At 44.2% G+C, this 14522-nt stretch overlaps 1 protein-coding gene across 1 annotated transcript; it reads right to left on the bottom strand.

The window, feature by feature from the left end:
- Positions 1-1102: 1102 nt before the first annotated feature.
- Positions 1103-8398, bottom strand: gorab (golgin, rab6-interacting). The gene is made up of 5 exons (XM_019268772.2): positions 8107-8398; positions 6445-6769; positions 5351-5452; positions 5111-5251; positions 1103-2928 (listed from the first exon to the last, which is right to left on the bottom strand). The coding sequence occupies exons 1-5, from the start codon at positions 8159-8161 to the stop codon at positions 2463-2465; spliced, it is 1089 nt and encodes a 362-aa protein (XP_019124317.2). The 5' UTR covers positions 8162-8398; the 3' UTR covers positions 1103-2462.
- Positions 8399-14522: the final 6124 nt, after the last annotated feature.

Genomic DNA, 14522 nt, shown 5'->3' with positions numbered 1-14522 from the left:
CACACACACACACACACACACACACACACACACACACACACACACACGTATGGAGGATGCAGAGGCGGTTCGTGCAGTTTGGATCTTCTCATTTTTCTTTGTCAGAATCCAGAACTCATTTTATTTTCACAGAGACCCCGAGAGGAAGAAACCTCCTGACTATTATTAATATTATTATTATTATTATTATTATTAATAATATTAAAAATGTGGCAGGAAGATCATTCAGTTCATTTAAAGCATCTTAAAGTAAAAATATAAATATTACTAATTACTAATCTACTCCATTACACGTGTTCAAAGTTTTGGTTGAGTGACAGAAACGTACTCAGAGTATCAAAAGTAAAAGTACTCACTGCTAAACGTCCTTTTCATTTATTGTATATTCTAGATTTTTATTCTGCATTAACATGAACTGATGTTTACATCAAGTAAGCAGCATTTTATTTCTTTACTTTTTGTTTCTGAGTCCAAACTGAAAAAAACAAACAAAAAATGAAACAAGAAAAAAGTTTGAATATTTCCAGCACACAGATTTGTTTCACGTTTTATTCCTGCATCAGATTTTAGAAGAACCTGATAGAAGTAAAAAAAAATTATTTCTCTTTGAAAGCACATGAAATGAAAAGTGACTCGAGTAAATCGACAGTTACATTCAGGCAGTTTTTGTTTTTATGGTGAGTGAAGTGACACATTTTTATTTGAGCATCTTTGTGGTGAAAACCTGACCTGAGATCAGCTCCTGTGGCCTTCAGACGTGGACAGACGTGGACAGACGTGGACAGACGTGGACAGACGTGGACGGCGGTCACTCGTCTGTCCTCTCGGAGCTTCAGCCTCCTCACTAATTAAAAAAGCTGCTTTTTTTTTTTTACAGCGTCTCCTTCAGACGGCCAGATGTGACCGGAGCGCTGTAAAATCTCAAAGCGCTTTACAGAAACACTTACTGCACTTTAAAAAAAAAAGTCCCAGAGTACCCCCCAAAGCCTCCACCCCAACCCCACCACCACCACCCCCTGTGTAAATTCCTTCCAGGACCACAGCTCCGTCCTGCAGATAACTCATTATCTGAGTGTTAAAGCGATAAACACGAAGACCAAACTCTCATTTCAAGTTTATTTGAGTCAGATATCAGACTGTCACCGCTTTAAATATTTACCCCGTTTAAATAAGTCATGGTTCACAGTCGCTCAGACTTTGGTCACATGTACAGAGTTCAACATGAGCGTCTGTCCGTCCATACATTAACAGATCATCTTACCATGCAGGAGGCCCGCTGCTGCTCCGCCGCACTCGCACCAGAATCAGCTTTTGTGAAACACGAGCCCAGCGCCAGCTAACATGTTCATCTACAGCACATCAGACAGGACGGGTCCGGATTAATGCCTCACACGTCTGCACCACCAGAACTGCAACAGACTTTCCAGGAAGTCAACAGAACGCATCGCTCAGCGCCGCCACAGAGAAACAACAACGAGGAGCTGAACCTCTGCAGAGATCATCCACATGTGATGTCAAACCACACGGCTGGATCGACATGAGAAGCCACCGACGTGAAGATAATGGCTGCAAGACCGGCTTCTGATTCCCTCTGCAGCCCGACAGTCGTGTCAGGTACAGTCTGCTGTCCTGAAGTCTGAATCCTCCTCCAGTTTCAACACTATCATAACAACACGTTTCTCTGATTCAAGTCTTCTTTTCATTTAACCAAAGGTCTCGACTGTCAGACGCCTGAACACGAGCAGCTGTACACAAGCTGGCTCGGAATAAAAAGCTCCAAATTTAAACTCAGATCAGGAACTTTCTGCTCAGAAACAGAATTTAACATTTGATCTGATAGTCGGTGCTACAGATTCGAGGTGTCGCAGTGATGTTCATGTGGCCTGGGAGCATATGACATGTTCATAACATGTATGATAACTCAAACCACTTCTTTCTGCTCTGTGTGTTTACATACAGACAGACAAACGTTCAAGTTGAATATTGGGATAATCGTTACCGTGAATTCTTTCTGTCACGATATTCATGGAGTGAAAATCTGTTTATAATAATCTGTACCAGCAAACAGCTCCCAGATAATAAAGAAATGCTGCTGAAATCGATCCAATACGAGTGCCGTTATTTTAGTTTAGGTTGAATGTTTTTAAGGTTCTGTTTGGGACTCACACATTTGGTTCTGATTCTGGTCGAGATTGTCATCTTGGTTAAATATTGAAAAGCTGACACGGGACAGGACGCTCTAACTTTTTTCAATATTTAATAACCAAACCACAATCTTTCCCAAACCATGAGCAAACTGTTTCTGCAGCCAAAACTCGACCCGTTCCGAGTTTGCACGTCCAGAATCGACCGTTACCCCGTCCCGTCTCTACGACGTGGACAAACACTCAGTGGTTGAAGAGTTTTTAGAAGACGGACTCGCGTTAGTGTTTTATATCTACGTAATATCTTACAGAGGAGCATCAGGAGGCCACAGCTCCACCCTGAACACCGTTTTCTACAGGTCTACAGTCGTCTTCAGGGTTTGCTGCAGCAGTCAGCGGGTGGTGCTCTTGCTGGACGTCACCTCCCTTCTCCTCCTTCACAGTGTCTTCCTCTGCGGCTCTGCAGTCTTTGGTCGATTGCACCGTCCCCTCCTGATTCTCCACAGAACCGTCTCCCTGTGTGGTGTTCCTCTGCGTCTCCACACAGCTCCTCTTCCTCTTCTCCTCCTCCTCCTCCTCCTCCTTCTTCTGCCTCTCCAGCTCCTCCTCAGTGGCCTGAAGCTGCAGCTGCTGCATCAGCTCCTCCAGCTTGTGGGCTTTACGCAGCTCGTTCTGCTGGATGATGGCGCAGAGATGCTCCGTCAGCTGCTCCTTCACCTCCGTCTTCTTGTGCAGGTCCAGCTTGGCTGACACGTACTCCACCTCCGCCTTCTCGTAACGCTTTCTGAGAGAACACGCAAGACAGAAAACGTAAACAAACATGACGTGACGGCCGGAGAGTTTCACTTCAAACCATCGTGATAATATCCACGATGATCAAATCACATCATGAAACATGAAACATGATCCTGCTTCATGTCAACCACATGAGAACAAACAAAGACAAAACTAAATATATATTAGTGAATATGTCAAAGAGTAAAGACGACGTGGCTGAACATGAGTAAGAATATTGGATAATAAATCCACTGAGGAAAATCCGTCAACTCTAAACTCTAATATACAATCAAGATAATCTCATATACATTATTAAAGTTAAAGGATCACTGTCATGATTTTATTTTAGAAATGTTGACTCAACAATGAGACACCTTTATTTCAGATCTGCAGTTCACTGAGCAGCAGACGATCCGAATAAATCAAATTTAAAATAATCACAGATTAAATGATGATGGGATTATCGTCAGTAGCAGCCTGAGTTCAGTTTGAGGCGATCACCTGATCAGAATCACAAACAGTTTGGCACGCGGCCCTGCTGAGGGGCAGAGCAGCGTCCTCGCACGACGTCTGAACTCTGAATCTTTGTTTTAATTGTGAAAAAACAAAATCATCACATGTTGTTTGGAGAATAAACAGATGATGTTACACGCTTCACCTCAGAGAAATCTCAGCGACTGATTAAATCAACGTAATCATAACAGAACGCAGCGCAGCCGGTGTGTGAAGGTCAGGTCCTCCGCTCGTTATCCAAACATCTGTAACGAGGAGCAAATCTCATTACAGCTACGTGCACGAGGACACACACACAGGTTCATATGATTATTAAACATCTTACAGTGTGTAAACTGTCTGTGGCTGCACTGATGGAAACATAAACCTGAGTGTGTAGGAAGCATGAATACTGGAAACCAGCTGCAGGGGGCAGTGAGAGCATTGACAGAGGAGGAGCAGTCACATCACCTGCTGCTCGTTTCATATCAATCATAAGAATGCTCATTGTGATTTTTCTACAGTCACACTGACAGTGTTAACAGAATCCACCAATCAGCAAACTCCTCAGCTCACATGAGGACGTGTCATCGAGTCCAGATCATCACAGTTCTGCCTCCTGAACCTCCTCATGTCTGAAGCTGCGAATCATCTCTGCTCACGTGCAGCTGTTTCAGTTTTTCACTGCTGGAAAGTTTGTTTCAAACTGTTTGAGCAGAAACAAAAGAAAGCCTACAAAACCCAGAATGCAATGGGCCAAACTGGACCAGTACATACTTTGGTTGGTGGGTGATGTACTGAGTTTGACATAGTGATGTTAATAATAACTGAGCAGCGATCACCATCAGATGATAACGTGATTTTAAATCCTCGATCTCACTGTGGCACATTCAGAGCTTCACACAGCGATCCTCCACAAACTCTCAGCTTGTGGATGAGTGAGGAAGCTTCTGCTCCTCACCGGCCGCCTCTCTCAGGTTTCAGATGTTTATGCTGCTTACAGTCCTTCATGTTTTTAACAACTTCTGCTTCGTGTCCGTTTGTTTGTACCGCGCTCCTTCTCTCTCGCTCACCTGTTGCTGTGTGTCATGTCTTAATATATCCAGGCACAGCGAGGTGTGACACTTCCGTTTCCGCCTGCTAATTAATTATTCATGCTCCGCCTTTTTTTGAGTTTGTCTTGACACAAACTGACAAGCTAATCATCACAACCGACAGCTACAGACGAGCCAATCAGAAGACAGCACAAACTGACACAGGACACACCTGATGCTGCATTCAGGGACACGCTGATGAAGTCTGAAACTCTGATCCTTCTGCAAACCAAGATCTGAGTGAAGATCGCCATCATCACGCAGCCATGATTAACAGAGAACGTGACAACGTTGAAAGACTTCGTATGAAGCCTGGAGCGGCCGTGGCAGGGGTAGAGTGGGTCGTCCAATAACCCGAAGGTTGGTGGTTCGATCCCCAGATTTGCCCTTGAGCAAGGCAACCACCCCAACTGCTCCCTGGGCCCCAGTGAATGTGGCATCGGTCTCATCTGTCTGAGTGTGTGACCCTGTGAATGTGTGTGTTCCAGCCTGGATGGGTTCAATGCGGAGGAGTAATTTCATGTTTCAACCTGATTAATAAAGTTTCAACTGTAGAGGAGTTTCTGTTCCTCACACCAAAGTGTCTGCAGACACTCTTCGTACCTGGCGGTGGAGTAATCCCAGCTGGCTTGTTCTATTTTTCCTCTCAGGATGCCGATATCGTTGGACACCATGTCATCGAGCGCCTGGAGCTCCTTCTGGATCCTCTTCAGCTTCACGGCCTCAGCCTGAGTCTGTTTGGACCTGCAGACGATGACGAACTTTAAAGAAGCTACATTTCGTCTTATTTTCCCGTCTGTCATGAAAACACACAGTTCACCACAGGACACACAGCGTACTCACTTCTCAGCGATGGTTTTTGTCAGCAGAGCTTTCTTGCGTTTGTTCCTCTCTTCGATCGTCTTCTGCTCCTGCTGCAGCTGCTCCAGACGAGTCTTTTCTCGACTGTGACCAAAAACACACAAAAGGTTCATCAAAGTCAAAATCCACATCATGAAAGCAAACAATAAAACACGACACGAAGAGAGTTCCACAGCCTCAGAAACCACCTTTTGTCTTCAGTCGTGCACGAGGAGTGAGCTCCTGCTGACGCGAGGATGGATCAGACCTGAGATGTTTGCTGCTGTCTGATAATGCAGGAACTTTAAAACTAATCCTGAACTTGACGTGACGCCGACTTAACGCAGATAAGACGGGTGTGATGCGATCACTGACCTGGTCGACAGACTTGCACATTAGAAGTTCAAGTATCGGCAGAAAATTAAATCTGTGTTTCAGAAAGAGATCGAGCTGGAACATTTGTTCCCCTTGAAGCATTTGGTGCAACAGAAAGATGATTTGAGCTGTGTCATGGTCAGGGACTTTGGTCTTCTCCGGTTGACTGATTTAAATCTATATCATGACGCCTGTGTGATGCATCAAATCATTCATAAAACCAACCCTAGACTATGTGTGCTGGTTCCGGTCTGCGGTCCTCGGGATGCATGATACCAGAAATAAACATCTAATCACTGGGAAAAAAGAAGACTAAACAGTAGCAGCTTGTCTCCTGCATGCAGGGGACCGCAGGTCTTTAAAATGGTGAAGTTCGTCTCCACCTTCGAGAAAGCTGAAAATTAAACTGATGAATTCTTATACAGAGAGCTGCAACCTCTGATAGAGCTACTGTCAGTATGTATGTATCTATGCTGTCTGTCTCTAAGGTCTGTTCACGTTCTGTGGAGTGTTTTGTTTCGTTCTGTGTGTACACAGGCTGCCTCAATAAGCTTTAGACCTGATTCACACACAGCTACATAATCTTCTTTTTAAGTTTAAATAATGACAATTACTGGATGTCAATAAGTTTTGTGTGTGTGTGAATAAAGAAAAAAGAAGGCAGCACACACAGTGGTCTCACATAAAGCAGGTAGAGGTATGTTATATTAAATCATACTAACAGTTCCACCTCTTGTTTCTCCAGCTCTTTCACAGCCGGGCTCTCCTCCTCTGGAGCCGGCTGCTGCTGCTGCTGGTTTTCAGTCGGCTTCACCTCTCTGGCTTTCTGCTGCCCCTCCTGTCGGACAGCTGTGGTGGGTGCTGCGGGCCGAGGCTCTTCCTTCGGCGGAGGTTTGGTGAGCTGCTGGTCCGGCGGGAGTCCAGGAGCCGCTCCGGGGTTCTTCTGAGCGGCCAGCTGGAGGGCCCTGTCCCGCTGCAGCTGCTGCCGACTCCGGGTGGCTGGAGCCGGCTTCCGGCCGCGGGCTGCCGCCGCGGACAGCATGGAGTCTAAAACAGACAGAGGATGACTCAGCATGTTTTTTGTTTTGTTTTTTAAATTGTTTTAATTGACAAATAAAATAAAATATTTGCAATTACAGGTATACAGTCTTTTTTTACATATATGCATGTGTAACGAAAAACAAAAGGACAACATGCACATTACTGGTTATTTATGCAATATAAAATATACAACACTGAAATACAAAGATTCAGTCAGGTAGTTCCTCTAAATTAGTGAAGTAGGAAACAAAGGGCTGCCATTTATGGAAGAATTTGGCTGCACATCCTCTCAATGTATATTTAATTTTCTCAAGTTCTCAAGAAAAACATCATGTCTTTAAGCCATCGGATATTTAGCAGACTTCCAATTCAACAATAATAAACGTGGGATGTGAAAGCTGTAATATCCTTTTGTGTAGAGTTGAGTACAAGCGAAATCCCAAATCTAGTGATCAGAGGGCAAGGCTGGAGGTTTACACCAAGAACAGTCGACATCATAAAATAACAAAAAACTTTCAGATCAGTAAAAAAACATGTGGCTGAGGGGGCAAGGAGAGTCATGGTGTTTATCAGAGTCAGTGTTCATTTCTTCAGACGAGACGACACAATGTTCTAAAAACACGGACTGTGCCAATGTGCTTTTTTTGTTGACGAATAAAAACGAGACGAAAATGTCACGCAAGAACTAAAACGTCCGCTTTGACGATATAAGAAACAAAGCAGCATCCAGTCCTGCTGTCATGTTTCTGTGCCAGCACTTCTTTTACTGTAGCAGCGTCACCGCCACACGTTTGAATCCTCTGGCTGCTCTCGAACCTGTGGCTGGAAACAAACAGCACGCAGGAGAAACACGTGTACGGACAGACAGCACGATCATGTTGGAAGGACAAAGACACTCGACATCTGGTCCCATTCCATTAACTAGAAGCAGAGGAAAAGTCACAATGTCTCGTTTTGACAAATATGTAGTTTGTTGTTCTACCTAAAAGACTCATTGACGAACAGATTTCATCTCGTCTGAAGAAATAAACAGACTGCTGCAGACCTCCATGCAGACTGTCTAAAACCTGGACGTAGTCTCTGTGACGTCCCCGCAGACTGTCTAAAACCTGGACGATGATTATTAAACTGGTTCTGGATGTGAAACCTGGAACTGAATATGAAGTTGCAGTTTTCAGCTGTCTGGTTTGTTCACAGCTCTCCTTCACATGTACACATCAGCTTGACATTTGAGTGGTTGTTAAAAGTCTAAACAATATAACCTTTATCTTTTTATAACCTTTATGTTTTTTATAACTTGTCTCTTTCCTGTTCTCTGAAGCTAACGTGCTAACAGCAGCTACCTCTGTGCTGCAGCTTCCGGAGCTCCTCGTCAGAGAAACCGGCCCAGCCGCTCATTGTTCGGCTTCACACGAGACCCAGGCCGGAGCAGAGTGCAGGCATGTGAAGTGTTCCGACCGCTGACCCAGAGGAAAGTCCCGAAGTTTGACGAACAAACAGAAACAAACAGAAACAAACAGAAACAAACAGAAACAAACAGAAACAAACAGAAACAAACAGAAACTGAATGAAGCTACGGAGCTCCGAGCGACTCCGCCATCTTTGTTTACCACTGCCACGTCAAGGACCCCGAGAAGAACCGGTGACGTAGAGGGCTCAGAGGCCGCCTGAATAAAAAACAGTAACATTTTATTTTATTTAGTTTGACACACTGACACGGTTTGTGCCCTTTCAGTGCCTCTTTGTAAATTAATATGACTTTGTAGTAAGTAATGCAGAAGGCATATTCATGCTGTGCTACACCACTGCTTGTTTATTTCATTTTTATAGACCTGTTTATACTGTAAACTCTGTCCATACTGCCATATTTATGTTTATACTGATAACTATGTTTATACTATTCATTCCAACTTCAAAATACCACCATATTTATTACATGGTGGTATTTTTAAATACCTATACCTATATCAAAATACCTAGTATTTTGAGATACTATTTATATCTCCAGACTTGCTAATGTCTTTTCTATTCTCGGATGTCTTTTAGCTTGTATATATTTTTATATCTATATTTTCATTATATATTTTTACATCTTTACTTATATTTTAGATTTCATGTTTATGCTGTTTGCTGATAAGAGGGAAACACAGTTTCAGTTCTCTGTATGTCCTGTACATACGGCAGCATTGATAATAAAGTTGACTTGACTTGGTTCCCAAAGTGGGGGCCGGGACCCTCCGGGGGTCGCAAGGCAGCAAGGGGAGGGGTCGCAAGATGATTTTCCGATATCAAATTAAATGTAAAAAGTTTTAGAAATAGCATATTTTAGCCATAATTGTAACAAAACATAAAAAGTAGTTACATTTAAAATAAAACCTGTCGATTTTCTTGATGTGATGACGACAGATTAACAACACAATAATACAATAACAAGGACCAATCATCTGACATCTGGGGATACAGTTGGGTTGTTTTGGGGGCCGTGGGCTGAAATGTTTGGAACCCTGTGCTACGTAACCGTGACATAAATCTCCTCAGTGTTGTCCTGATTTATTTATCTGGTATTTCTGAAGGTTCAAACTTAGTTTTGGATTTTTGTTTTAACTTGAATAAAATCCAAATCACTTAAAGTGTTCATCTAATTTCTCACAGAGGGACTTCCTTTTAGGGGTCAGAGGTTAATTGAGGAACTGCTTCATGTGAAATTTAAGAGACTTCTTAACTATGACCTATGAACTATGTTATCAGAATGATAACAAAATAGAATTAAGTAGAAAATCAGTTCAGCAGTTTAGTTTTTCATTTTCCTGTTTTTTAACGTTCAAGTGAAACATCCACCATGATTTAGGCTTTATTTATATTTATACAGTAATCATCACATTTTCTAGTAAGGCTGGGATCACGACCAGGCGGCAGTCTCCGTGGCACTCGTTCCTCAAACGTCCACTTGAGGCTGGCTCCAAATGGGAGTCAGTCTCCATAAGTTCCCATGTTATAAATGTCCACATTTTTAATATTCAGGCTTAAAGTTATGCAGAATTAAGAGTGTGGATGGTTTGATTGACAGGTGGTTGCTGTTGCAGATTGTTTGAACACCCAGGCATCTTTCGTCCCACCTCAGGTCCACCGATGATCCACGTCTGCCGAATTTTAGATTATCCGTGTCCATTCTTTATACTGTCAGTGGTTCATTACCACCTTAAACAAGAGCTTGTTGCTCCAGGTACAGTAGAACAGATGAAATATGAACCATGAAGGCCAGTTTGATGAAAGTCTGACGTCTAATCTGAGGCTAAAACACAGCACAGAGGGTTTTAAAACTCTGGAGTGTCACAGTGACTGTGTGCCTCTTACTGTCAGTCCAACATGGCCTCAGAAACAACTTCCACCATTTATCACTGGACGGAAGATGTCTGACTTTTTAATCAGTGAGCCCATAAGCTCTACAGTGTCTTATTCCTGTCATGTCATGTGCTTTTCTCATGTACATCTCCTATTAACTCATATAAATTGACAGCAGGCGTATCATGTCTGGTGAGTCAGTCGTGGAGGTGGAGGTGGAGGTGGAGGTGGAGGCGGTCTGTGGACAGGAAACAGGACAGAAGGTATTTCAGGACTTTGTAGGAGCCATGTGATTTGTTTTTTATTGCTTTCTTCACCACTGTCCCTCACACACTGCCTTCATTCAGCTCCATGATCCATCATTACCTTCATGTATGCACCACAGGCTCCTTGTTTTCTGCAGTAATTGGTCAAGGTACAGACATAATGCGTGTCTTTTTAACCTTGGCAGTGCTGAGGAGTCGGAGCGATGCAAAAACAATGACCTCTGCTTGGCAACTAATAAAAACTGGCCTCCACATCTTTTTTGCATCTGGGGGCCAATTATGTGCGAGTTAAAAGGCGAAACACCTCAGGAGGGCATAAATCGCCGGCAGAGTGGAGACAGGGCCAGGCATGGAGGCCAGATGGCAGAGAGACAACCACTTTGGGTTCAGAGTGTGTTTTGCTGCAGTGGCGGCGGCGGCAGGCCGAGGATGGGACAGCCTTGGATCCCTGATTACTGAGCGCCAGAGGGGACCACATGGCTCATTACTGAGATGACCTGCGGAGGTACATCAGGGTTACAGGTGGGGGAAGTGCATAAATCCCCTGTAGGAATGGGTGGTACTGATAGTAGAGGAGGAGGTTACCCCGATGACGCCGCTCAGTTCACAAGTTCAACATGTCGGATCTGCTGTCCACGTGTCGAGACGCGTCTGAGAAAGTTCTTCACACAGGAAGTGGACATCAATCTGAAGATAATTTACACACAGCGAGTTAAACTAAATATATTTTCTGTGAGAACCAGGACATTAAATTAATATCAACCTGACTACCTATTGCACAACTTCATTGTTCAAATTGTGTCTCTAGTCAATCAATGTCAGCTCTCGTCAACACACTCAAGGTCTCAACTGGAGTCTTTGAATACTGTTTTCCAAATGACTAAAAATCACCTGCACTTTATGTTTCTCCCAAAGCAGAGCAATAAATCACGTGTCCGGGGTTACAGAAGTAAATTCATTTTCTGGAACACTTCAAGGCTTGGAGGAGCAAAACTGTGACATTACTTTGTGGGGTTACATGTTAGGAAAGAAAAAAAGCCTCTTTCAGGGCTGGAGTTAGTCCAGCATGCTGCAAAATCAATGTTTACTGTCCCGTTACACATGAATCCTCATCCTCAAACCGTTTTCTAGAAAGAATCCACAGCTCATGTCTGCACGGAAACGGTTCAATCCACAAAAATTCAGTTTGCTTTCTGTCTGAAGTCAGCCAACCAGTTACAGTTAGAAGCTGCTAAAAATACTTCATTGTTGAAATAATGATGATTTGATGTGACATGATATGTTGCAATAAACCTATAGTATCACTCCCATCACACACATACTGTACACTTGGCCCTCGAATGGGGATTTTTCCTCGAACAGATGATTGAGGGTGGTGGATCATTTAACGAGCGTAGTAAGTGTGCACATGACCTTTGACCTCCCTGCTATCCATAAAGACGCACAGCCCGTGTTGCTCAATCAAACAGGAAGTGCTGTGAAAAATAAACAGCCAATCCGAGGAGACGCGTATCAGAGAGTCGGAGCTTGAACGAAATTGAGGATGATTGGGGGTCAGGCCGCCGCCGTGGCTCCGAGCTGGAAGCTGGAGGAACTTCTAATTGCTGTTTAAAAAATGTGTATGCCAGGTCCAGGCTGACCCTCTGCCTTCCTCCCTCGTCCTGGTCACAGCACCTCCTCTCCCCCTCGGCTGCTGTTCTGAATTTGTTCTTTAATTTCCATCCCTGACCTTTTGTCCCGCCATCTGCAGCCAGTTTGCAGCACTAAACAGCGGCCTGACATCATGCACGCTCTTTCCCTTTATCTCTCATTCACTTCACCCGCAGCGTCTTTCTCTCCTTTTTCCTGTTTTCTCCGCCCTCCGTGTTTTCTCTAGATTAGAAACTGCTTCTATGATTCACTCGTCTGTTTCGTCTTCTGCCTCTCAACGGTTCTGTTCTCCCCGTGTAGCCTTTCATCAAGATTAGCAAGAAGATTTTGAGCTCTTCAGTTATTAAACTGTAGGAATATTCCAAAATGTTGAACCAAAAAAATTCAAATAATCAAGCTCCAGGATTTGTGCCATGTTTTTTAAGTAATACCATCAAATTGAAATGTTGCAGGAAGTATCAACGTTTGTATCATTTTGCCAACCTGGTTACTACAAAATTCTAACAGTTCGTAAATTATCCTGTTTTGTCCGACCCCTTATACAAAGACGTGGATCATCAGTGGAGCTGAATGACGCCTGGTTACTGAAACCAGACACCTGTAACCACGCCCACCTGTCAATCAAAGCGTCCACGCTCTTAACCCTGCATAACTTTAAGCCTTAATATAATGTGAACAGGTGAGTTGTATATAAATTCACCCTCAGTACAGTTGTCATGAACGGGGAAATTAGCTACAGAGACCAAAACTGTTTTTTGTACCAGGCTGTAAACATGTTTATTTCTGCTGTGAAGTTGGACATTTGGACATGGGGACTTATGGAGACTGACTCACTTCTGGAGCCAGCCTCAGGTGGACATTAGAGGAACTGCAAGTTTTGACCCTTCCTGTGTTGGTTTCATTTGTCAAAGTCATAGATATCATGACATCTGTTCAGGCTCATGTGATAAAAAATCTTTAATCACTTATGGCAGAGGAAGGTCAGGTGATGTTGTTCTAGAGACACAGTGTGTGTAGGGAGGAGGCCAACGCAAACATCTGACTTTAACACAAGAGATCGTTAGTTTCGTCAGATTTGTTTTTTTAAAGCATGATCTCAGCCGTCGCCTGACCTGAACCATGTTTCATAATGTCACCATGACGACAAATGTCCCCTAAACCTACAAAGTCCTCTCTGTCTTCTAACCCAAACCATTTGTGCCTAAATCAAACCACAGCAAACCGTAGAGATGTCACAGCATAATTCATTTTCCAACAATGATCTGTAACAGGATTGAAAGGCACGGACAAACAATGCGGTCCTGCAGATGAGGACATGGGCAAATAATGTCCCTGTGAAATCTGCATGGAGTATGGAGTGCAGAAGATGAGGTAACATGCTGAAAGAGCCGCATGTGACAGATTTTCCTGCAGCAGTACTGACGTCAGGTCAGCTCTTTGCACGATCACGACCTAAAAACTACAAAAACCTGCAGATATCATCACTGAATCCTGTTCAACTCAAACCTCGGCTCACCTGAGCTCTCTGCCATCGTTACCATTCCCCTCAGACTTGGCTTTTAGTCCGTGCCGTGCCAACCTCACGCCAAGCCCTCTTAATGTTCTTGGAGAGTGTCCCTGATCCATCTGAACGGAGGTCTGTGCTGCAGACTCTGAGGAGTCCCACCTGTAAGGAGGACCAAACAATGCCTCCCTGTCTCACCTGCCTCCCTAGCTCTATTTCCCCTGGCAGTCCGTTTGGTGTGCGGGCCCTTTCCTATGCACCGGTGAGCTCTTTGGACAGCGCTCAGGCATTTCATCGCATTTCAACAGGCCCTTCAACAGTCTGACGTCCAGACGTTTGGGCTCAGCCGGGGCAGCTGCAGCCTCGAGCAACGAGCGGGACGGACGGGTGAAAGTCAGGAGCGGAGTCAGGCTGTCAGTTCGTGTTGAGATGAAAAATACATGCAGTTAGATAAGACAGACAATCAGACACAGAGACAGAGAGGAGGGCAGGACCACGGAGGAAGGAGAAAGAAGGAAGTGCCCGAGGCGTACAGCGCCCTCATCCATCACGGTTCTGAACTCTCTCTGGGCTCCTCTGTTCGTTTTTACTGAAGTGTTTAAAGGAAATATGTTTGTTTAGCTTCGTCCAAAGAGTCGTATGAAAAGATGGATGTTAATTTAGTCTTTATCAAAAGTGTGTTTCGTTAACCTCCATCTGACTGCTGCCTGTTCCACCAAGAAAGAGCAGACACAGAAAGGACGAGGTGGAGACAACAGTGTCTCACACAGGACACACACGAGACAAAGACAAATCTCAGAGCAAACACTGATTCCTGGTGGAGCTGCTGGCTTGTGTACTTATCTCACCTGTTGCTGTGTCACTGCTGGAGAAAGGCCCCACCCATTATCATTCAGGTGTAGGCGGGATAAATACATTTATCTTGGGTGGTGCTGAGCCCAGGACGCAGCGACAGCGCCCTGGGTAAATAGTTGGTGAACGTTGTCTCCGTCCTTTG

Source organism: Larimichthys crocea, chromosome XVII (genome assembly GCF_000972845.2).
Source record: "Larimichthys crocea isolate SSNF chromosome XVII, L_crocea_2.0, whole genome shotgun sequence".
NCBI lineage: Eukaryota > Metazoa > Chordata > Actinopteri > Sciaenidae > Larimichthys > Larimichthys crocea.
This window is presented reverse-complemented; position numbering and strand designations above follow the sequence as displayed.